Source organism: Lissotriton vulgaris, chromosome 5, assembly GCF_964263255.1.
Source record: "Lissotriton vulgaris chromosome 5, aLisVul1.2, whole genome shotgun sequence".
In the NCBI taxonomy this organism is placed as follows: Eukaryota; Metazoa; Chordata; class Amphibia; order Caudata; family Salamandridae; genus Lissotriton; species Lissotriton vulgaris.
The window spans coordinates 1789835948-1789861813 of NC_141693.1; the positions used below are offsets into that span (position 1 = coordinate 1789835948).

A 25866-nucleotide genomic window follows, 5' to 3' on the forward strand; every position below is an offset into this window, starting at 1 on the left:
AAAGCCTTAGTGGCACAATCTACAAAGTCAGCCCAATCCTGAGACTAAATTTTCTGGGTATCTCTGAACAGCAACCTGTACTGCTCAGTGGTTAGGCCAAACCCATCAATCAGTGTATTCTTCAGGACTTGGTAATTGTTAGCATCCTCAGCTCTAGTAGTGAGGAGCTTATCTCTACCTTTACCTTCAAAGGAGAGCCACAGAATAGCTGCCCACTGACTCTGGGGGATGCACTGGACAGTGCAGGCCCTCTCCAAAGCAGTCATCGATTTGTGGATGTCACCCCCTTGTTTAAAGGGGGGCACTATTTTACTCAGGTGTCTAGTATCAAAACTCCTGTCCTTATCTCTAGGGATAATGCTGCCACCAGTCGGGTCCGCCCCACTCAATTTCCGCTCTCTGGCAAAAGCAAGTCTTTCCTTGGCAAGGGCAAGTTCTTCCCTCTCAATCCTCAGATTGACTTCCCTCATTTTAGCTTCATGCTCTCTTCTCTGAGGGGATGTCATCCCTCTGTGAGAAGATGCCTGAGAGACATGGGAATGGATAGATCTGTTAGAGCCTCTGGAGTGAGACCTAACTCGTCTATTCCCAAGGTTAAGCCTGCCTGAGAGTGGGCCTGGGGGTCCCCCAGTTCCATTCTCATGCATGCTTAAGTTGGTCCTGGTGAGCCTACTGACTACTACTGGACCTTTTTCTGCCTCATCCCCTGACAACTCCTGTTCCTCTTCCTCCTCTTCACTTTCTGTTCCATTGAGGTTGAGGTCAGGGTCCCCAAGGGTTCCCTCTAAGGGGGGCATGCTCCCATCTGGATTAGCAGGGCCTGTGTTAGAAGCCCTCCTTGCATCATAAGTCTCTAAGAGACCTATCAGAAAAGGACTGGTAGGGTTAGAACCCTGTTTTAGTTTCCTGGAGGTACACAATTGTCTCATCTCCTGGAAGCTAAGAGCTGCATATCTGGAGGTGACCTGTGGAACCTCTGTGTTCCCTCCTGTGGTAGACATGCTTTTCTAGTGAGGTGTAAGTGGTGCACTTACCTACACTATGGGTTTACCTACTGATCCCTTGCTAAGAGTTGTAGTCAGGGTGTGCTAGGCCCTGTTACCCTACAACAGCTGGTTCAGTAGAACTCAGAGTATTCTAAGCTAAGTTATATGTACCTTGGTACTTATGTGATCTTTCAAATGATATTCTTAGGATACGTGCCAGGTAAAACAACAGCAAGCTCAAATCCCACCGCTGCCACCAATGTGAGAAGTTGGTCTGATATATAGTGCTCACTATTTTAGTGATCACTGTGTATCATACCAAACGACCCTTATTGATGATTGGTTGTAAGTCAACCTTATAGACCAGCTATCCTAGTAGCGTGGACAAAAGCAGTCTTTAGGCTAAACTCTAGAGGGTGTGTTAAGCCAGCTGTTTTACCATCACATATACCCCTTGAACACCAAGTGAAAGGACACCACACAAGTTGTTATAAAAATAAAGTATATTTATTAATAACAAGTCTACCCTGAACTCTTTATGAGTCATGGAGCTAAGCACAATACAAAGCTCTTACGAAAATACTACAAGTTGCACAATTTACACAAATGCCCGAGGGGCACGAAAAACCATATACACTAAAAGTGGAATGCGAAATACTAGCAGGTGAGTAACACGATCCAGAGGCTTCAGGACCGCTAGGACTACACTACTGAACTCTAAGGTTAGGAGCAGGAGGCCTAGGGAGATCGGGTGCAGAGTGTGCACTCTCACGCAGGATGCGGGACAAAGTCTATGGATGCTAGTAATTCTGAAGTTACTGTTTCCGGACGAATCCGACTAGGTAGACTTAAAACGAAAAAGGATCTGGACACTTGGATAGTGAACTTGCCTTGGAGCACCGAAATGCTCGGGTTACCTAGCCCAGGGGCTGCGGCTGCATAGGATTCAAAAGACGTCGGGAATCCTCGTTGTAGTCTATGGAGCCTGAAATAAGAAGTTGCTGGCAGGCGACCAGTGAAGATGTTCGTTGTGATCCAAGGCTGGATCGGTGATGGAGACGGCCTGAAAGCAGAGGGGACTCAGTTCTTAATCACTAGCCAGTGATTGTGTGGGCACCAGGATGGCACCGGATGAGGTCACCGCGATCAGGTGAGTGGGCGACGCTGGATTCTGCAGTCACACGGGCCAGGAGGCGTTGTCGGCGACCAGGCTGGAGGTGCGAGCTGTCCCACGAGGGTGTCTGCTGTCGGCGATGCTGGAACCAGGATTGGAGCAACAAGCCTTGGCAAAGGCAAGCCCACGCGGTGGAGTCAAGATGGCGTCTGTAGTGGACCAGGAGGGTCCGGGGTGCTCCTCTTTTGGAAGGGAGCAAGGACCAGTCTGGAGCAACCAGACCAGCGGTGAAAATGTCGTTGTACGTCGTCAGGAGGGCCACTGGCCAACGGGCAAGTGACCGGACAACGTGGCAAGCAGCAAAGAGCAGAAGGGCCCCACGCAGATCTCGTGGATGCTGGGGGGCTGAACTTCGGTGCTGGAGCTGCTCTGGGTTGGGGCTTCTCAAACCCCAGTGCACTCACTCGAGGATCCCTCGGCGGTCGTGCTGGTTAAGCGTCGTGCAGGTTTTGAAGATGGCCGGTCCCTCAGGTCTCGGCACACCCACGAATCTCAGCTGGGCTGATGATGCAGGTAGAGGTCAGAGATGCCAGGGAATCCGGGTCTCGTCAAGGTGGTCAGTCTTGATCCGGAGGATGGACGTGCAGCAAACCGCGATGCTTAGGTGGTGCCTGCAGGTGCAGGGTAGCTACTCCTTAGCCACAAGGGAGAGTCTTCAGAGAAAGTCAAGAGTTCCTTTTGTGGAAAGTAGTTCAAGATTTAAGATGATCTAATTTGGGAAGGGGGCCTGCTCCTACCTTTATTCTAAGAAATGGGGCTGGCACGCGACTAGGTCCTGCCCATGGGTGGGACCAGGAGGGGGGTGGTTACACCCCTCTCCTTTGTCCGGTCTCTCCTCAGCTCAGGGGCTGGGGTGCCCCTGGAACTGGTTTGAGCCGGCATATGCACAGTGAGCACCGGGGTGCCACTTGCAGTCACCTTCCTCTCAGCCCTGCCTACCTGGGATAAACAAAACCTTGTCTGGGATGGTGCTAGCACCGCCCCTGACAGGAAACCCTTTGTCCGAGCTCTCCTCGCTGGAAGGACTCCCAGGAGCAGGAGGTCAGACTTGTGTCTGTGGTGGCAGCATCCATTTTGTGACGGTGAGGCTCGAGTTAACTTTAACCGGGGTTCACAGTTACATACATGTCGTGTCCCTCTAGAAGGGTGGAATGCTAACCCCGTCGCCAGAATTGGCGAGGGGATAGTATTCCAATTCGTATGACACCTTACTCGACATGTTTTGATAAAGCGATACCAAAGTTGGCAAATAACCGCGAGGATTATAATGCACTTAAGAGTATATAGTTCAAGTTCAAGTTCGGGCATTTGTTCAGCGCACTACTCACCCAGAGGGTCTCAAGGCGCTAGGGGAAGGGGTATATTATTTGTCGAATAGCCAGGTTTTCAGTTCTTTTCTGAAGGAGATGTGGTTCTGAGTAAGGCGGAGGTGGGTGGGGAGTGAGTTCCAGGTCTTGGCAGCCAGGAAGGAGAAGGATCTGCCACCCATGGTGGATTTCCGGATGCGCGGGACTGCGGCGAGGGCTTGATTTGATGATCTTAATTGGCGGGTGGGTTTGTAGAAGGACAGTCGAGTGTTGAGGCATTCGGGTCCTAGATTGTAGAGGGCCTTGTGAGCGTGGGTGAGAAGGCGGAAAGTAATTCTTTTGTTGACGGGAAGCCAGTGGAGGTCTTTTAGATGTCCGGCGATGTGATCTTGGCGCGGGATGTCTAATATGAGTCTCGCTGATGCGTTTTGGATGCGCTGGAGTTTTTTCTGTAATTTTGTTGTGATTCCGGCGTAAAGTGTGTTACCATAGTCCAGCCGACTCGTGACTAGTGCGTGGGTGACAGTTTTTCTTGTCTCGAGGGGGTTCCAGCGGAAGATCTTTTTGAGAATGCGAAGTACGTTGAAGCAGGAGGATGTGATGGCGTTGACTTGTCTGGACATCGAGAGAGAGGAGTCTAGGATGAGGCCACGGTTACGTGCATGGTCTGTGGGTGTGGGTGCTGTGCCCAGAGCGGAAGGCCACCAAGAGTCTTCCCAGGCTGAGGGGGAAGATCCTAGCATGAGCACCTCCGTTTTGTCTGAGTTGAGTTTTAGACTGCATTGTTTCATCCATTCGGCAACTTCTTTCATGCCTTCGTGAAGATTGGTTTTGGCGGTGTTGGGGTCTTTGGTGAGGGAGAGGATTAGCTGGGGGTCGTCGGCGTAAGAGATGATGTTGAGGTTGTGTTGACGCGCGATGGAGGCGAGAGGACTCATGTAGACGTTGAAGAGGGTGGGACTGTTTGAGGATCCTTGAGGTACGCCGCAGATGACTTCGGTGGCCTCTTAGTAGAATGGGGGAAGTCTGACTCTTTGAGTTCCCCCGCCGAGGAATGAGATGATCCAGTCCAAGGCTTTTCCTTGTATGCCGATGTTGCTGAGGCGTTGTATAAGGGTGCTGTGGCAGACTGTGTCGAAAGCGGCGGAGAGGCCGAGTAGAATGAGGGCCACTGTTTCTCCGTTGTCCAGTAGTGTTCGGATGTCGTCGGTCTCTGCAATGAGGGCGGTTTCGGTGCTGTGTTTGGCTCGAAATCCAGATTGAGATGGATCAAGGGAGTTGTTAGATTCAAGGAAGGTGGCGAGCTGGCTGTTGACGGCTTTCTCGATGACTTTGGCAGGGAAAGGGAGGAGGGATATGGGTCGGTAGTTTTTCAGTTCTGAGGGGTCTGCTGTGGGTTTCTTCAGGAGGGCGCTGAGTTTCCAGCTTTCTGGAAAGGTGGCTGAGTTGAACGAGCAGTTGATGACATCGCGGAGTTGGGGTGCGATGATGGAGTCAGCTTTGTTGAAGATGTGGTGGGGACAGGGGTCAGAAGGCGAGCCAGAGTGGATTGAGTTCATGAGGCAAATGGTGTCTTCAGTGGAGATTGGGTTCCAGGCGCTGAGGTTGTTAGTTGGAGGAGTAGGATCTGAAGGGGGTGGGGCGGGTTGATCGCTGGCAGAATTCTCGAAGCTGTTGTGGATGTCGGCAATTTTGTTGTAGAAGAAGGAGGATAGTGCATCGCAGAGGTCTTGGGAGGGAGTGATGTCGTTGGATGCTGCGATGGGGTTGGTGAATTCTTTGACGATATTGAAGAGTTCCTTGCTGTTGTGAGTGTTGTTGTCGAGACGATCCTTGAATGCGGATTTCTTTGCGGATCGAATCATTTGGTGATGTTTGCGGGTGGCTGTCTTGAGGGAGGCCATGTTGTCTGAGGTTGGGTTTTTTTAGGTCTCGTAGCGATACAGCGCGTCAGCGCTGTACTCGCCGAGATCTTATGTCAGGGAGCATGCTTCCCAGGAGACAGTCTGGGTCGCGCGCTTTGCCTTTTCCGCCGGCCGCGCGCGCGCGAACGCGCTCGCCGTGTCTGTCTCCTGGGAAGCATACATACACAGGCACCCTCTGCACGCATGCGCACACACAGACACACACACAAGCACACATCCACGCACGCACACATACAGAGACCCCCGTCGCGCACACACACACACGCTCCTCCGTTGCACACACACACACGCTCGCACACACAAGCGCACCGCCCCCCATCCCACTTACCGCCAGTCCGGTCTTTCCCCTCATCTCGTGCACAAGCTGCGCAGGACACCAGTTTATGCATCCCCTCTCCTCGCGCGCCACAGTCCACGTCATCACGTCATCACTTCGCCCGACAGAAAACGTGCCACGTGACGTCGCTGGTGGTGTTGTTATTCTGTCCCAATATGGCGTCTATCATGGAAGGTCCGCTAAGCAAATGGACGAACGTTATGAAAGGTTGGCAGTACCGCTGGTTCGTGCTGGATTACAACGCGGGTCTCTTGTCGTACTACACGGTAAGGGAGCGGCAAGTTCTACGTGACTTACTTTTTGGGGGTGTCTAATGCATGTGGGCGGGGCATGTAATTTACAGAGAGACAGTAAACCAATGAAAGGTAGGGCGCAAGCTGCTGTGACCAATTGGAAGCTGAAATAGTAGTTACATTGACGGCTGCGGTATAGGTTCTAGTTATCCGCTGGTATGGTCCTGTACTGCAGTGTATTTCTCAGTGACAAAGGTCAAGTTGTGCCTCTAAAGTTGTATTCGTTTGTCCTTCCTCTGCAGCACTATTAACTATATTTCCTTCAAAAATCAAACTTTTGAGGACTGCGCGCTTCAGTTTTCAGCACAGCACCTGCTTTTATCAAATGCGGGGGGGCCCATCTCCCCTATCGTTGTCCATGTGGCTTGTAGTAAGTAATAACATGTATTCGGGTTGTTGCAGTCACCAACCTATTAAAAGTAACATGTGGACTTCTAAATAACCGTATCACATATGGGTGACTTCCAATTCGATGCATGTTAATTACTGGGATGGTATTTGGCGGCGCTGTGAACACAATAAAACATGTCCCTGCAGGCGCCGTCCCACCAGTCACATGTATATTGGATTCTTGCAGACAACGAAGGTTCGGCTGTTTCTTTCCTCTCTGGTATAAACTTCACGAGACCATAGAAAGCACGGGTGGGACATCTGCCAAGCTGCGACGGACGTCCCATCCGCTCTATTATAGTGCACAGAGGGCCATTCGCTGCGGCTTGGCACATGTCCCGCTTCCATCAAACTCTGAATCGGGCTGCGAGGCTCTAGTGCTGCGAGGACCAAGTCTGAGCACACTGGTCAACTCTTGCTGTGTGCGAGGATGGATCCATTGTGTCTTAGGGTTTAAAGAACATAGGATGACTTTTGGAGAGAAGCAGAGTGGAGGTCATGTGCGATAAAGTGCCTGGCAGCAGCAGAGAGCGCTGTGCTGACATCAGTGACAGTTCTGCCTTCGTAGCACCCTCACGCAGGCCCCGTGGTATGGACAGCGCCTTGCAGTAATGGCAGATGCACTCTCGGCGCTGCACAAAGCGTCACTACCTCAGTGTGCATTGGAAGCCGCAACACACACTAGACCGCGCCTAGAGGTAGTAATTAAGTGCAGTGTGCCCTGCCAGCTTACAAACACACTGCCGCCATCAAGGAGAGTCACCAGGCACTGCGCTGCTGCTCGCTTCAAGGCACCTAGGCGTGTGCACACAGCGTCACTCAGTCACGCTCTTCCTCTCATCCCATTCTTTGCCCAGTTGTCTTCTCTTCTTCTCCATTTCAACCTCTTCTTTCTCTATGCCTCCTGTCTCATGTGCTCCTCCCGGGTTTGTGTGGTTTCTCGTTTGTTTTTTTCCTCTCTCTCCACAGTGCTTGTATCCGTGTTCCACCTTTCTGCTCCTTCAGTGTTCTCCCTTTTCTGTTCTACTTTCCCCTCACCCCACCTTCTCTTTGCCCCTTACCACACATAACCTTCTCTTCGCGGTCTTTCCACATCTTCCTTTTACATACTTTTCCCTTCTCCCCTGTCCCCAAGCTGAAGACAGTCAAGGGGAGTTGTAAATCCAGTATTTGTAAAGCACGAACAGTTACCCGGAGGCATCCCGGCGTTGGGGGCCGTCAGGAATATTACGCAATTTATTGCCCAGAGTCACATGGTGCTGGGCTGACTTGTTTCCGTTTCCCACCCGCTCCTACATTACGACCGCTCTACCTCACACCAGCTTTTTTATTTATTTATTTTAATTGGAGCTTTTGTGCTAAAAAATATTTATTTTTCTATTTGCCGTCTTCCAAACTGAATTGGAAAAAAAAGAAAACTGGAGCAAAACACACCTATGTAATGTCAGCGAAGTGCGCATACATTCTGATGCATGCTTTTGACAGTGGAATAACTGCACAGCCATTGTGTGGGCATTTTGTTATACATTTTTATTTTGATGATTGTGGGCAGCATCTCAATGCTTTGCAGCCCCACCAAAGGCAATTGGCAAAGCTAATACAGGCTTGAGCAAACTGGAAACACCCAAGGCACAGGCAGAAGAGTCGATCAAATCCTCAAAACCCCCTGCTTCTGCTCCCACCCCAGCCTCTCTCCATGGAAAGTTCTGTCCTGACGTCCCATTCCCCTTCAGATACAACTGCCCTCAGCCTGGTCTCCTGAGCCTCCATCTCTGCTCACCACCCATACTTCAATGGTACATTCTTAGACTTTGGTACATCAACAGAGGTTAGATTTTTGCCTCACTCTTTAGGGTCTTGAACCTCAGTGACATCATCCAAAAGAATATAGCATCTCAGGGGCCACAAGCACAAAAACAAAGCAGGGAAAGAGGACTTCCGACCATTTATTGAGGGCCTCACCCTTACCCACCACTATCCGGTCCTACCCTCTTCAAGGGAAACTCACCTGATTTCCAAATCTCCTCAACAAAGACATTCTTTTGAAACCATATTAACGTATAATACTGATTGGCCCAATCCTTCTGCTATTAGTAACACCAATACAGACTTTGCTAAAAATTTAATGCAACCCATTGTCATATACAATGCCAAAAACTCAAACTTTAATGCTGCGAGACCTATTGCATTGCAAATGCTTGTCTCCAATTCTTCTCCATGGTGCGGCATAGCTTCTTGGATTTTTTAAGTTCATCATTGAACCAGGGAGCCTTTTTGCTGGTTGATTTCATCTGGTGCTTTTTCAGGGGTGCTAATTCGTCTGCACTGTGGGTAATCCATTGCCTGAGGTTGGTGGCCGCTTGGTCTGGGTCCATTGAGAGGGTGGGAGGGTTTTGTTTGAGTGATGTGAGGAGTTGGTCGGTGGTGATTTTGTTCCAGTTTCTTCGAGGAATAGGATGTGGGCGGTTGTGAGTCAGGGTGGTTTTGTAGCTGAAGTAAACACCGCTGTGATCCGTCCAATGGAGAGCTGTAGTGCGATCGAAGGAGATGTGCTTGCTGGAGGTGAAGATAGGGTCGAGCGTGTGTCCGGCTGAGTGAGTGGGAGTGTCAACAAGTTGTTTGAGTCCGAGATTGGCCAGGTTGTCCAGAAGGGTGGTGGTGTTGCTGTCGTGTTTGTTTTCGAGATGGTAGTTGAGGTCTCCTAGAAGAATGTAGTTCTCGGAGGCGAGGGCGTATGGGCTGACGAAGTCCGTGATGTCATCGCTGAATTGAGTGCGGGTGCCTGGAGGCCTGTAAATGAGGGTGCCTCTAAGTGTGGTCCTGGGGTCGGTGTGGATCTGGAAGTGGAGATGTTCGGCGGTTTTAAGATTGTCGTCGGAGCTGGTTGTGATTTTGATGGTGTTTCTGTGGACGATGGCGAGGCCTCCTCCTGTTTGATTGGTGCGTCTTTTCGGATAATCTTGTAATCGTCCGGTATGGCTATGGCGATGTCGGGAGTGGATGATGTGTTCATCCATGTTTCAGTGAGGAAGGCGATGTCAGGTGACGCAGTGTCGATTAGGTCCCAGAGTTCTGTTGCGTGTCTGTGGACCGAGCGGGTGTTGAGCAGGATGGTACGCGTTATCATGGAACAGCTATTAGGACTTGGTTCCGCAAGATGCAAACGGGCTCAGCTCATGCCAGAGCACCATCTCACATAATTCCAAGCACTCTGCCTTCAGGATTGATAAGGCCTGCCATAGGAGTGACTGATCGGAATACATGTGTCCATTTTAGGGTTAGATATAGGAATACTATATCTAAAGCAAAGGGTGATTACACCTCTTTGCCCCAGCTGTCGTGCAGCCAGTTGTGTCAGATTTGGATGACCAGCCAGGGGTGGCATAATACATGCTGCAGCCCCTGGTAGGCCCTGGGTACACCTATGCCCTGGATACCTAAGGTATGCTGTACAGGGACTGATAAGGTGGCCCAGTACCAATCGGTAAATGCACCTAAGGTACATGTGTGTCAATTTAGAGAGAGAACAGCTAGGCTGTGGGTCTGATTAGCAGGCCCACAGCCAGGGAAAGTCGTAAACCAGTGAAGCAAAAAGCAAAAATCGGGGTAACCATAGGATTGTAGACCCCACTCTCCTACAGTGCCCATCACTAAATCGTTTCTGGAAACTTTATTCAACTCCGTACGCGAGGACTTTCAGGGGCTCAAGCAGGAAATGGCCGGGGAGCACAGCGAACTTCGTCGAGATGTGGATGGGCTGGGTGAGCGAGTGGCGGCGGTGGAGGAGGCGGAACAGACCAGAAGCGAAGAAGTGGAACAACTTCAACAAGAAGAAATTCGCCTCCGAGAACAGCAAGTAGATCTTCAGGCGCACGCAGAGGATCTTGAAAACCGCTCTAGAAGGAACAACTTAAGGGTCCGAGGTGTTCCATCCAAGGCAGAAGGGGACAGTGTCACAAGCTTCCTACAGGGAATGTTCCGGGAGATTCTGGGGGGGACCGACGACTTTGATATTCGCATATACAGGGCACACAGGGTGGGCCTGCCGCGCCGTGCACCTGCCCCGCCGCCTGATATCCTGGCCTTCCTGCCTGACTTTCCCTTACAGGAGAGGATCCTTCGAGAAGCGCGCCAGAAACAACCTCTCCAGTACCAGGGGTGCCAAGTGGTATTGTATCAGGACCTCTCTTCTATCACCTTACACAAGAGGAAAGCTTTTAAAGTGGCCACAGCGTTCCTGCGTGACAAAGGAATTCCCTATTCGTGGTGCCATCCCTTTAGGTTGATCTTTAAATGGAAAGGAACCCTGCACCAGCTCAGATCCCTACATGATACGTGCGCCCTCCTGGGTATTGATCTCAATGAAGACCCCATGTCACAGGAGGCCCCACTGCGACCCTCACAGGTGAAATCGCCGCGGCCCTCGCGGGATGGGTGGCTGAATTAACCTTGTGGAGGTGGGGGCTTTTGTTGCATCACGACTATGCGGTTCTGGTGGGTGAATGGGCGGGGGCCAAACAGGTCGCCATGGCCACACGTTCCTTCACATAACGTCACCACAGGCCTGAACTAGTGGTACTTGGCCTGGGACTATGATTCAACAGTGGGAGTTCTCTGTTGGGGTAAGGATGGGGTGGGGGGATCCGGGGAGTTGGGAAGGGGGTTGGGGAGTGGGGTCCTGGGGTTTGGGGGGGACAAAGGGGGGACCCAGTGTGTCGGAAGGGCCACGGCTTACATATGCGGCCTGATGGAATGCCGTGGGGTACACATAGCGAACACTTTCTAGTGAGCCCGGGATGGCAGACGCTGCCTTAAGGTCATGACACTCAATGCAAAGGGCATTAATAACCACCGTTAAACTGAGAGCAGTGTTATCGTACCTAGAAAACTCAGGGGCTGCGATTTGTTTGCTTAAGGAAACACATTTACTTCCCTAGGATTGTCACAGAATGAGGTCCCGGGCGTTCCCCCAACAATTCTTTTCCTCAACACCCGAGAAAAAGGCAAGCGTTGCGATTCTGGTGGCTAAACACTTCCGCGGTCAGGTCAAGGATCATGTGGGGTAGATTAAGGGTAGGATGTTAGCCCATAGTATTTTGGTGGGTGGCCAGCAGCTGACGGTAGGATCACTATATGCACCGAACACGGGACAGGAGCCTTTCCTAAAGAGCGCCCTTTCGGAAGCATTGTGCTCCTCTGACCCCCTCCTACTTCTAGGGGGTGACCTTAATTTTGTGTTGGATACGGATACGGAAAGGTCGGGTCACAGGTATGGAGGCACAGGCGCCATCTCAAGGACAGGTAAGGAATGGATGCAGCAGAGAGGGTTAGTAGACCTATGGAGGGCTAAGCATTCAGGGACATCACAATACACTTTCTACTCTCATGTACATCGCACTTATGCCAGACTGGACTACTTCATTGGCTCCTCTGAGCTGGAGGCCCGGGTTACTGAAGTGAATGTCACCCCGGCAGCCATCTCTGATCATGATGCAGTGGAGCTTATACTTAAGGTCCCACATGTTAGACGGCCCCCGGGTAGGTGGAGACTAAGGGAACCCCTTCTACAGCGGGCGGAAGTGGCCCACCAAATCTTAAGTGCATCACTGATTATTTAGTGGTCAATGATAGACCGGCGACGTCAGCGTCGGCAGTATGGGGGGCATTGAAGGCGGTGGTCCGAGACGAGTAACAGCAGCGGAGTCCAAGGCACGTAAAGTCAAACGAGACGAGCTCACAACCCAGGTCATAGAGTTGGAGTGGGTCCATAGTCGCACGGGGACCCCCAGGGTCTGGAAGCAGCTAAAAGCGGCCACAGCTCAACTAGCTAGTCTAGACACAGACAGGGCTGAATACGCAGCCCTCCGTCTGCGTCATACTTATTATGTAGGGGGGAACAAAACTGGTCGCCTACTCGCAAGTGCACTGCGGGCCAAGGTCCAGTGCTTAAAAATACTAACCTTACATAATGGAGACGGGGACGAAATACGAGAAGAGGCGCAGATAGCGGAGGAGTTCTGAAACTATTACGCCTCATTGTAAAAGGCGGACATGGTGGGGATGGATGCCGACGCTTACTGCATTGAATTCAGCGAATGCCATAGACGCCTTATCCGAATTGATGAGGTGGTCAGGGCCATCTCCCGTCTTAAACTTCTAAAATCGCCAGGCCCGGACGGCTTCTCCGCCGGTTTCTATAAAACCTTCTGCCCCCTGCTCGCCTCGATACTCATAAAGCTCTTTAACTCATTTCAGGGCCCAGGATCCATCTCGCTTGACATGCTGGAAGCAGAGATCATAGTGCTGCCTCAGCCGGGCAAGGACACCACAAAGTGCTCGGCGTTCTGGCCCATCTCTCTGCTGGACCTTGTCTGCCTGGGATTATAGAGCCGGATCATTTGGGCTTTATCCCAGGTAGACAATGTAGCGACAATACCAAGAGATTCCTTCATTTGATAGATAAAACCCACTGCCAACAGTCGGACTCGGTCATTGACGCTGAAAAAGCGTTCAACCGGGTCGATTAGGGTTTTTTACAGAAGGTCCTGACACACTTTGGAGTGGGGGACCGCTTCCAAGCATGGGTCGCGAGCTGCTATCATCGCCCCCAGGCACGGGTCCGCCTGAGCAGCCTATGCTCGAGCCCCTTTGAAATTCAGAAATTCAGGCCTGTATGCTGATGACATCCTGGCAGCTCTTGACCACCCTGAGAGTTCTGTACCGGCCTTCCTATAAGAGGCGGAATCCTTCGGAAGAGTGTCGGGTTTCCGGATGAATAGAGGGAAATCATTGATCCGCACGCTCCACCCGGGACGCTCCGGGGTTCAGGGGGGGTTTATTAACGCAGCCACAACCCCCATATCTAGGCATCACCCTTACTCCATCTACGGATCGAACGATTTCGCTCAATTTCGCTAACCTCACGGCGCAAATTCAAAAAGACCTGGCACGCTGGACTAAACAACCACTCTCCTCCTTAGGGAGGATCGCAGCGGTGAGAATGTCGGCACTTCCTAAGATTCTTTATATCTTTCAGACTATTCCAGTATCCCCTCCGGCCGGGACCATTGCGAACCTGCAAGCAGCAATTCAGCACTTCATATGGGGGTGGAAGAGACCGCGTTTGCACAAACGAGTAGCATACTGGGAGATGAACGAGGGGGGTCTAGGTATCCCCAATCTCCAACAATACTTCCAAGCCGCGCAACTGCGATATTCAGTAGAGTGGTATAGGCCAGAATCTGAGAAGAGGTGGCTCTTCCAAGACAGGGCCATGGCCTAAACCTCTTTGTGGAAATTACGGTTTCTCCGCCGCTCTCACAGGCCGCGTTACCTCCAGCACTCACCCATTACGCGCACCATATTAAAAGTATGGGACTCGGTTGCTCTCAAACGCGAACTGACTACCTTTCCTTCCCCTCTTACCCCTCTGTTGGACAACCCCGAGTTCCCCCCTGGAACTGATCCCCGAGCGTTCCCGCAATGGCGAGGCTCTAGCTGTAGATCGGCAGGTCACCTTTTCGATTTGAAGTGCTTTCTCTCCTTTAAGGAAGTGTCTCAGGGGTACGACATCTCCTCGCCGCAGCTTTTTCAGTATTTCCAACTCAGGCACTGGCTTACACAACCCGAACAAGCCCCATCCGTTGGTAGGCACATGACTGAGTTTGAGAAATGGCTGGTTACGAAGGTATCAGACAGAGGCCTCATTACAGACCTGTATAAGTTGCTCACCCCCCCTGCCTGAGACACACCACACCGCAGGGCAGAGACGCTGGGAAGAAGAATTAGGGAGGATGTTGTCACTCCGAGAATAGCGATCCGTGTACTACAGAGCTAACCACACAGCACGGAATGCAACGTGCAGGGAGATGGCGGTGAAAATAGTTACGTATTGGTACCTCACCCCGGTGAGGCTTCACAGGGGCAATCCATCCCAAAGCGCATCCTGTTGGAGGGGATGTGGGGGTCAGGGCACTTTAACATACCTACTTTGGGACTGCACTGAAGTTAGGGAGTATTGGACAGCAGTACTCAACGACATAGACAGCTCATTAGAAACTGAGATCCCAAGGTTCCTGGCCAACACCATCTTTGGTCTCCCGAATGCACTCACCTTCCCTCTGAAATTCGTAAGGGGACGCCAGATAGGTCTCGCAATACAGGCCGCTACCCAACACATACTATCCCTTTGGGGGACTGCCACTAGACCCACCCACACGGGATGGCTGCACAAACTCAGGTTCACTTTAGGTATAGAGCGTATCCAGGCTACACCAACACAAACTGCGGCCACATTTCGCACAGTTTGGCAACCGCTACTTACACTTCTCTCACAAGAGTTCAATGAGATTACGTTGCCTAGATATCTCCGTCTATTACGCCTGACGGATGCGAACAATGGTTCTCCTGAGCCCAGGGAGGAAGTACAGTGAAAATGCTACAACTGTTATGCTCCACATTCATACAATCCAACACGCTGGTGGGGATGGGGGGAGGGACTGGTTCTTCTTGTTAATATTGTTTCTGTTAGTTAGGCTTTGCAGCCGATCTTCGCTCTTCGCCATTCTTTCCGGGAGTGACATTACAAGAGTTTGCAAAAAAGGCCTACGTCCTCAGCGTGTGATATGTCTAGCTATTCGAAGAAGATCATTCAACTGGTTTGTCACTTATTCTTGCGGCCTCTGTATTGCTTTGATATGCCTATGAATGTTGTCAAAACTAGCAAAACAGATTTTAAAAAAAAAGATGCCTGCTCGCATTTAATACTGGCTTTGTAGGTGTTAATTGCAGCTCTGTAGGTAGTTTTTTAGAGGGGGAGTAATCAAGGCGCCAATTCCTTTCCAACTTTTTGCAGGTGCGCTTCAATTCCCTCAGTTCCGAGGAGTACCCAGGCGCAGTCATTCTGCTGCTGCGTTTGGATTCAGTAGATTTGATAGGGAGCACGGAGTTGAGTTATTCGGAGATCCATGTGTTATAATTCTCATTAGCAGAATGGGGTCGGAGTTGCTGGGCGGTCTGGAGGTTTCCAGATCTGCCTCCCACTCAGCTAGGTGGAGTTTAGACCAGTTACTGCTTTTGTGGGTTCCTGGAGGCATAGGGAGGTGTGGGTCTGGAGTGAGCCAGGATAGGGGGATAAGGAAGTGGTCAGTCCATGGAAGGGGGGGGTCCTTACTTGAAGATCTAAACAATTGGTGAAGATGGGATCGAGGAGATGGCCTTTGATATAGGTCGGATCGGGCACTAACTGTTTTAGCTGCAGAGCTGAAAGGCTGATGGTCACTTCTCGGGAATTGGGGTCTGCGGAGGGTGAAGTTGGATGGGCTATAGGCCAGGTTTGCTATAATCGATGGGAGGGTGCTGGAGAATTGACCCGCTGGGCTGGGCTGGGCGGGCGGTATACGTGCACCCCCGAGAAGGTGCTGGTGGAGGAGAACTCTATAGTGAAGGGGAGACTTTTGCAGTCTGGGATGGAGATGGGTGTGCTACGACATCCGCAACCATCTTTGTAGATGACTGTTAAGCCTCCCCCCCTTCCCAATTTGCGGTCGCTGCCAAGTATTTGATAGCCTTGGGGGAGGGCCTGGACGAGGTCGGGTTCTGACTCAGCATGCAGCCATGTCTCTGTCAAGAATAAAACGTCGGGGTTAAGCTCTTCTAGCAACATAGAGATTTCTAGAGAGTGTTTGGGGGAGGGAACTACAGTTTAAGAGGTACATCCTATGCTGCACAATTTTGGGTGGGGAGGTGGGGTGGAGTCGAAAGCCACACTGAGGGCAGATGGTGTGTTGGGCCGCTAGGTCCCAGGAAGAGAGGCATGTGGTGGGGGTTTCACTTCTAACCTTATGTAGGGAGTTTGGGCTACAACTCCTGATATGGGAGGGTGCACGGGTAGGGGTTGTGGCCCCTGGCCAGCCGCGGAGGCCCGCGTCCACTGCGCGTTGTGAATGGCATCTGGTTTTTAAGGGGCGGTGCAAGTGAAGTCAGCCAATAGCGCTGCGCCCTCCTCCCCTCTAACCCGGAAGTGTTCTAGTGGTCCGTGCCTCCCTCCACATCAATCAGGAAGAATCCTGTGGTGAACCGGGGAGGTGCGGGGAACCCGGTGTCAGAGGGTACAGGAGTGCGGGTAGGTGATAGATATCTTTTAGCAGTAATTCTAAAATGCGCTGAAAAATGGAACAAAAAGCTTTTTTAAAAATAGTTTTAAAGGGTATCAGGAGGAGCAGCGAACAGTTGTGGTCTAGCACTTGTCCGCTGCACGAGTAAAAGGCCTCCGGTTTTAAGGGGCGGTGCAAGTGAAGTCAGCCAATAGCGCTGCGCCCTCCTCCCCTCTAACCCGGAAGTGTTCTAGTGATCCGCGCCTCCCTCCACATCAATCGGGAAGAATCCTGTGGTGGACCGGGGAAGTGCGAGGGTACAGGAGTGCGGGTAGGTGATAGATATCTTTTAGCAGTAATGCAGCAAAAAATTGAACAAAAAGCTTTTTTTTAAATAGTTTTAAGGGATATCAGGAAGAGCAGAGAACTGTTGTGGTCTAGCGCGCGTCCGTCAGTGTGACAGTCTGCCCTGTGATCTTGAAAAGACATTGTGTATGTTCAAGTACTGAGTTATATGAAACATGCTGATGAGTCTGTATAGTTCGTGGTATTCTGGCCCATTTATCAAAAATTTGATCAGAAAAGCAAAGTTATAAATATAATTTGAAAGCCTAATTAGATTCTACAGCGTAATTTACCATACAGAATTCTGGTAGAAAAGCAAAATTGTGCAACGGGGGTAAAAAAATAACCTGCTTTATTTGAAAATAACGTCTTTAAAAAGTTGCGTTCCAAATAAATTGTGCTACCCAGAACCACAACTATTCTGAGCGGTTTTAAACTTAAATATGTATTTTCAGGGAAGTATGAAAAACAGTATGCTGGACCCTGGTTCAGAAACCATGACGGTAATATCTCATTCATTCTCTTTGTAGCTCTGATTCAATTCTGGATCCAGATGGTGACTTCGACATTGACGACACCATGGATGTTGCCCGACATGTGGAAGAACTTTTGCGGAGGCCCATGGAAAGCCAATGGATCTCCCACGCCCAGTCTTGACATCTCCTCTGCCACCCAGCCGACTGAATGGAGTCTTGTGTGTGCGCGTGTGTGGGTCGCACCCATTCAACTGCTTCTATTTGGAGACGATATTCATAATGTGAAATGTTAATACTAGTTGTTCATTTGGTATTTCGTGCATGGTGATGCAAGTGTTTCATTTTCTATAAAACAAAGGTTTCGTAGCTCGTGGGTTGGCTCATCGACACGTGGCGCTGCAGCATTAGATGCTGCAGTGGTAGTGATATTTTCTGTTGTACAAAAGGCATTTGGCTGAGTGCATGGTTTTGCTGTTTCTCCTTTTTAAGATTTCTAGGTTTTCCTTTCGCGCGACGCCCACTGTATGAATAGGGGGTCAACTAAAAAGAGTTTTAATTTGTTCTACCCATCGCTTCACCTACATAAATATATATATATATACAAGTATATATATTTTTAAACGAGAGAAACCAGCTTCGCTGGTTTATTAAATCACTTTATTTAATTGCACAACTATTCTCATTTGCTTTTTAAAGCCAGTAGCTGGTGTAAAGACCATGTTGCTGAGCAATCAATGCCACACTGGTTTTAAAACTGTGTCAAACCATAGTAGTTACACTGATTTGTCGTGTTCTGGCTATAGGGAAGGACGACGTGTCTTTCTGCTTAATAATGAGGCTTTAAAACTGTCCAGTGATTGGGGTGGCACCTGCCCACATACATAGGGCATGCTGCATTTGAAATGGTACACCAACCCAGGAGGACCAATTGAAAAAAGAGAAAACTGCTTCTCTAATATATCGAAATACTATAGGTGCCCGTAAATTATATGTCTGAGTATACTTTTTAGGTAAATATGATGAGAAATTATGGAATTGATACATCTTTACAAAGCACCACCCCTGTATGCTATATATGATGCCATAATCTTTTGCATCAAGAGGTCTTGATATATTTGAGACCTTTATCCTGAGTTAAGATCCCCTGTCCAGAATTGAAATATTACTCTTTATAAGAGAGACCTCTTCTCTTCTCGGAAATTGTAGCGGAGCTCCCATCTGATCTTAGTAGAATACTTGGAGAACCCCATGTGAATAATCTAGTGTGGTGATCTTCCCAGCCTCCCTTCCCTTCTGACCCCCTGAGGCCTTTTGCTGAAATTATCACCTTCCTTGTGGCTTCCAGCATGTTTCTCTGATCCACAGGGTGTGTGCGGCTTTTGCATCAGTGGTGTGCTCTTTAGTGGCCGGCTTTTCTGCTAATTGTAGCATGGCTAACGCTGGTGCTAACTCTTTCGACCACTGGACATCGTCCTTCGCTTCGGGCAGCTGGCTCCCTAAAGATAATGCTTTCCAAAAGAAAAGACACAACCTGTTTGATGAGGGTAGTGTCAACGGCTTTGCTTGCTGACGCGTTTATATAACTTGTTGGCATACAAATGCTGAAAGACCTCCACAGCGCTCAAACACTGTACTTCAGCGTATTTCCTGCCTAGTTTTGTATGAAACTTGCTTTCATCTACAAAAGGTGGTATTTATTCAGTTATGTTCTTCTCTCAACATCATAAAAACTATTCCCGTTGGTTCTCCTGAATTTCTTGGTGGTGGCAAAAGCGTAGTATCCGTAGTTATGCAGTTAAAGGTCATCAACATCATATTACTGTTAGCACCAATTGTCCCATCTGTTTATCTCGAGTTAACTGCCTTTTACAAAGAAAGCCATTTAGCTGTGGGGGTTAGTTTTGTTTTATTCAGCGGGTGGGAAGTAGTGGAAAGGGTTTTTTAAGTGGGTGGTTACAGAACGGGTGATTTTTTCTTTCTGTTTTTTTGGTATTGTTAATCTACACAGTTTTGTATTTCATTTTTTAAATAGCTACTTATCATTGCGTGTATGTATGCACATATGTTTCTTGTCATGTTTTTGTTACATTTAAATGGTGAATTTTAAAGGTGATAGGTCGTTCTTTTGCTTCTTTTACCTCGGATTTCCTTTCCTTCTGTGAATATCCTCCTGCCCGTAACTTTCATCCAATCTACCATTATCACCTGTGGTCATTCTCTCTCCCTTTGCATCAACACTGTCCATTTATATACAATTGTCTTTAGAGCAGTTGATGCTTTTCATGTTGGATCTTCAGGCAAGTCCCACTCCACATCCAAAGTTATCAAATTCAGAGGAATTAGCTTGCAGCCCAGATGTCTAGAAATAACATTTCCAAATCAATGGTTTAATATTTGTTCTCTCTTCTCATTCCTTCCTATTCCTGTTGAAGTAGAAATGAAGGTGATAGAATATAGTATTTTCCTCCATCCAGTGAGTGATCATGTGAGCTTTGACAAACTAGCTATGATGCTCAGGTTCTGGTTTGTTTTTCACTCTTTTTTGAGGTTCACACTGAAGGTGCAGTGAGGTAGAGGGATTGGTCAGATATGTTTAAATGGACAATCTGTGATTCAGAATTGCCAACTGACTTAAAAAACCGAGCTTTTTAATTGGTTCAGGTTCATGATGTAGTCTTCTCTGAGAAATGATCATCATTTCCAATATAGCTGCCAGATGTGCATCCTACATGACTGTAAATGCCACCGGATGCAGACATACATAATTGATCCTCTGTTATCACATCATGTGTTTGAGCATGAAAATGTATTCTGTGGCAATTGGGGTGGGGGGGGGGGGGTGGAGGCAGAGTGTATGTTTTGGCCATGGTGGCCCCCAAAACCCCTAATGTTGATTTACGTGGCCTAAGACTACAGTCATCCAGTTGTGATGTGTATACAAATGTGGCATGTCCTATTACATTTCACATCCTAATGTAGAATGGCACGTTAAGCATTTAGAACAGAACTGTGCATGAGGTAGTGTTGTTTCAGGGAGAGTATTGCACAAGTGAGGATTGAACTTGTGTATGCAAATAATTCAAGGTATTGTGTCTCATAAACAGCTGAAAACTGGATGTGATACAATCTGAAAGAGGGTTGTTTCTCCTGAATATTGTTTAATGTGAGGAACTCTCTGTTGGCGATTGTTGCTTTCACCGTACGTTGCAATATACTACTGGATGCCACGTGGTTTCGTATACATGAAAAATGTGGGTCTTTAATTTAATTCAGTGAAGAATACACATGCCTCATTGCAGTAGAGGATAACACTGCTTGGAACGTGGGCAGGAAAGCACTGTGCTGTATGGAGGTTACAGTTACTCTGCTTTACTCTATGTGGTGTTATACAAGGCAGAGTAGCTGAGAATACAATAAAGCCTTGTAGTTAGGTGATTAGTGTGGATTATTGTAGCCAAGTATAGTCATATAACTTTAAGTCGTCATGTGCAGGGTGAACATTGAGTTGTCCCATAGGGTCTTTGAGCAGTGTAGGCCATGGAATTGTTACTTGCACCATAGTCTTGAATATAATGCATTGGCTTACCTTACATGTATGCAGGAGGGTATTGATTTAGAAATCTATAGAAGTAAGTTAGTCTTGTGTTCAGAAGCCTGTTGAATTGGAAGTCTGTATGTAGAGTTATGTAGATAATATATAGACATGGACATTTAAAGTATGTGGTGTAAGGGTCACCGAAATATGAGTAGTTGTGAGTGTTGTGCAATCTCTGGTACAGAGCAGTGCTTCACAAAAGGAGGTACACGTGTGCTTTTGTGCTTTTCAGAGTGAATACTGCGATAACTGCAGTTTTACAGAGGGGTTTACGGTTATTCTGTGCAGTGACTGTTACAACACGCAGAAACTTTTCTCTTACTCTCCAGTTCTGTCTGCTTGAAATGTACTTGTATGGTCTTTTGGTGTTGTGGAAAGTACCTAACGCTGAGACTGAGCAAATGATATAATGAATTGGAGAATGTTTACTGACACCTTTATGCGGAGAAACATTCTAAGTTTGTAATACAATGGTTGCTTTGGTTGAGTATTTTCTTTGAGGTGGCTAGGAAATACGAAGATTCGACTAGTGTTGAATAAAAGGATGATCCTCTGTTATGATTCAGTAGTAGGAATAGAAGAAACAGATTTGGAATGGCAAACCTGGAGAGTCTTCCCCACTGTATTTGGTCAAATGGTGTCCCATTATAAAGATGTGTAGCTCAAAAGCAGTAGACCGTCGTACTGAGTGAGTAGGTCCTCAAGCAACCTGTTACCAACTACTGGTCTCACCCTTCAAACCACTAACTCGCTAGTAGTGCCATGTTCACATCCACAAACTGAACAGGCTCAGTTTGCGTTATAAATCCCAGAACCATTTAGAAAGTCATCCCAAGGGTACAAAATAGACCTCAATGCCACAATGGTAGACTGTGTGCTGTATAAATAATTAAAAAACAATAACGCGAGGAGTCCAAAATGGTTGTAAGGCTATATAAGGTGCCAATTAGACGGTTGCTTTGCAGTTCACAGACAAGGTAGTATAAGATGCTGTGTGACTTCCTAGCTAGATTTACACTATCTAATAAATGCTGTGTACATAAATGCACAAGACCTTATCCCCAAGCCTCCTCTATCACCGAGCACCTTTCCCCCATGATCTCGTATTTCTTATCAAGATTTTCTCTTATATCATAGTAGTGGGGAAGTAATTTAAGAACATGTCTCCAAAACATCTGCCCATAGAAAGAGATAGACTTTTAACTGTAGACCACGGATTGGATGAAAGAAGAAAGACTTAAGGGCAGTTGGGTGTCTGGAAATTGGGAGGTGATTCCTAGCCTGGAAGCGGCTTCACATTACCTTTAAAATTCAAGTTGGGGAAATAATACACCTACCACAGAAAAAAAATTGTAATTTAAAAATGTTCATAGTAGTGTTGATTCATTCCAGAGAATGGATCCTTCAGGTTGTTCAGAAAAGACATAGTATATTGAAGAGAATTGTTCATGTTTTTATATGTATATTGCCTCCCAGAAATTTTCTAAAAATGTTTATTTTTCCTCTTTTGCCATGAGATGCGTGTGAGATTTTGACTTTCTCTACAGTCTATGCTTATTCGGCTTCTACTGTTTCTGTTTGCTTTGCATGAATGTAAATGAGTCAGGACAGAGGGGGTCTGTTCTTGTCAAAAGAGCCAACCGGCTACTGATTGTGTGAGAGTAGTCAAATGAACAACGTGTTAGAAACTCTGAGAACACTGCTGCCCTCACGACAATACCTTCACATTGTGCAAGCCATGGTGGAAAGTGTTCAGCTACATCTGGCTGATGTAAGAAAGGTGTTTATGGTACAAACCACAGAGAGGATAATGAATGTTGGTGGACTCTTTTATTTAACCACAAACATATTAAAAAGATGATTTGGTAAATGCTTCATCAAAGTATAGCTTCCGTATTAACAGTCATGTCTGCGTTAGTCACAACAATACGCTTATTTTGTATGGTATTTGACTTTCCTGTTCTGTACTATGACCAGTATCACATCATTTTGACATACTCTGGGATAAGGAGCTCTTGGTTTCTCTGATAATGAAATTCTGTATGACACATGATTGAACATTTCATCCTATGTCGTTACAATAACAGGAGCCACATAATTCCTAATTGGACTTGAAAGATGATCCGCAGTTAAAAAACAAAGGTTGGGAAAGAATGCATTCTGTATTCTCCATCCTGGCACAATACATCTTTAGAAACATCACAATTAATACCAGGCCAGCCTTCCCACCAAAATAGCTACCGTACTTATCTTAAAAAACTTGAAACACAAAAAATACAATGTGGCCTTGTAATTAGTCGATATGGATTATTGTGGGAAAGGGTGGCAATGCAGATTTTAGTTGTCAAGTGCAGGGTGAACATTGAGGCGTGGACCACTACATGCAAGATAGCATTGAATTTAATGCTCTTAGTAAGATTGAAACCTTCCTCCACAGGGAGGAAAGGGGACCGGTTATCTTTGGTTTTAGATTAGACTTAGACCACAGAATTGCTAATTGGTTTATTAGGTGGATTTTTCCTCGACCTGCACTACCTACGTCTTTGCTGTACCTGGCTAAATGGCTGATTACCAGCATGTAGCTATCTATATATATGTGAATGTCTTAGGAGTGAAGCATGTGCCATCAGCAACCTTACAATCTTAATGTCACCTAGAAAGAGGAAAAAGCATACACTAGCAAGTCACTCAACACCAACACGTATAAGTTATGCAGTAGGAATCTGCTAAGACGTTTGTTTTGCCTGGTTGTTTTGTGCTGCATTTGGACAAGGTTTTCCAAAGAGAAAATAAAGTGCTGAGTTTTTAGATGAGAGCAAAAAAGATAGCACAAATATTAGATCGGTGAAATTGCCATTAGTAAGCACCTTTTGGCAGGTTAATTGTATGGAGTTCTGACTGGCATGGTTTCTTTGACCCACGATGAAGCCTTTGATTTCCTATGTTCTCCCAGTGTACACCCTTCCATTTATTTGTTTGAGCTATGGTTCTGCAGCCTCTGTCACCCACACCGACCGACAGTCAGTCGCGGTGAGGTCATCAGGTTAAATCGCAGTGCTACCAACCGGCATTTTGTCCCATTAGATGGGGGCTAAACAACTTAATGGAAATGGCTTGACTGCTTAACAGTTTATTGTAAGGTGCTGGTAATTGTAGATCAGGTCATTTGGGACGGACACCTTATTCTCTATAATGAGTTGCTCCATGTTATCCACCTTTGTGTAAAAACCACCAAACATTGGCACCCCTTTTGGCATTTAGGCATAAAAACAGTGAGCAAACATGTCCCTTCATGCTCACTTGAGCAGTTTGTATGTGCAGTGTTGGCAGTTGGAAAAGCTTGCACAAGATGGACTGTAGACCCACCCCAGTAATCCTAATACGTTCTCCGACACGTTCGTGTGCATCAAATCTGCATCGTAGGTTCACCTGAGCACTTAAAGCCAATTACTGCTTGCAACATACAGAATTCTCATTAGCCCAGGAAAACGTTATATTAAACAGTGTGCATGTTTTCTTAATAGTTTATATGTTCTCTGATTGGGAAAGTACGCACTCTGCCAACAGTTTGGTGGGAGATCTCATGGACCTTGGCCTAGCATAGTTTGGGAGCGTGTATGCATTAGACTGAAGTTTATATCGTATCAGAAACATGCTGCAGTCTCCGGATGTCAGGCCTTACTGATGCAGGAATCCTCACCCGCATGCATTGGGAAAGCAGAAGAGGGATGGCGGTAGTGTTTCTGGTAACATTTGTGTTTTGCATAGTGCTTACTGCCACTGCATGGCTATGTACATAACAAGTGTTGCTATTGCCGAGATCCGTGACTACATAGTTCATGTTCAGAGTTGGAAGGGTGGTAGAATAGAAAAAAGCTTTTATGAAGGGACTGCAATAAGAAATAGGCGGAAAGTGTATGTGTCCTAAGGTGCCCGAGGGTCCACGTTCAGGGTGATCAAACGAGATCTTGCTGAAATCTATACTAGTAAAAGAAAGTGAAATGCAGCGCTTTTACATTGACTCATTTTAAAAATCAAGTTGAGCTTATTTTGTTAGTGTCCTCAGCATACATCCATTGACGTAGCATAGTGCAGTATGGCAATCGGTGGCTCCCGTGGAAGATTTTGCATTGGAAACTGCAGACATGAGAAGATTTTCAAAAAGTTAATACAATTATGTTTTAAAAATGACCTCGATATGACTTCAGGCAGCGGCGGTCACGGTTCACATCACTTTCTGAATTCTGAGGATAACTGCTTTTTAGGCTGGCAGGAGGCACAAGGTTTAGATATATGTGGCTGGCAGGAGGCACAAGGTTTAGATATATGTGGCTGGCAGGAGGCACAAGGTTTGAGATATATGTGGCTGGCAGGAGGCACAAAGCCACATGGCTGTATATGGATAGCTAAGAAGCTTGCCAGGAGCAACTTTCTCATGTCAGTTCTGGAATCCCAGAATCCTTGGCCATCTGGCCCTTCAAGAGCAATGGCAGATCAGTCGCACAGGATTCAAAACCAAATATCTTTTAAACGAGAAATGAGTCATTGGCATGTCTACACATAAGCAAATATTATATGTTTTTGATGTCAATTCACAGTTGCATTCAATTCTTCTTTCACCGACCTAAATATGTCCAGTTGTGAATACTGTATTATAATTACATGCCATCGTGACTCCCCACAATTATGTCCTCTATTTTGCCCATTTCAAAGTCAAAGCAGAAAAGCCATATAGTACGAAAAAAAGTTTTATTGACAGAATGGGACGTGCACAACGTTTTTGTAGAGAAAAAGAGAAAAGATTAAAAAGTGAATATAATTTAAAAACGGAAATTATGTACTTTTGATAATTTTCTTTAAAAAAAAATCTTTATTACATAAATTTAATTATTTCAAATACATATTTTAGTGTTTAAAGCGAACTAGTAAATGGCACCAATAAAG

At 47.3% G+C, this 25866-nt stretch overlaps 1 protein-coding gene across 7 annotated transcripts in view; it reads left to right on the forward strand.

The window, feature by feature from the left end:
* Positions 1 to 22804, forward strand: part of LOC147717179 (signal transducer and activator of transcription 5B) — a 1664723-nt gene extending 1641919 nt beyond the window's left edge. For all 7 annotated transcript variants that reach the window (XM_086924123.1, XM_086924125.1, XM_086924127.1 and 4 more), the window contains one exon: positions 17382 to 22804. In XM_086924123.1, the coding sequence (XP_086780249.1) occupies positions 17382 to 17508 (127 nt within the window). In that variant the 3' untranslated portion in view covers positions 17509 to 22804. The remainder of the gene's footprint in view (positions 1 to 17381) is intronic.
* The last annotated feature ends 3062 nt before the right edge of the window (positions 22805 to 25866 follow it).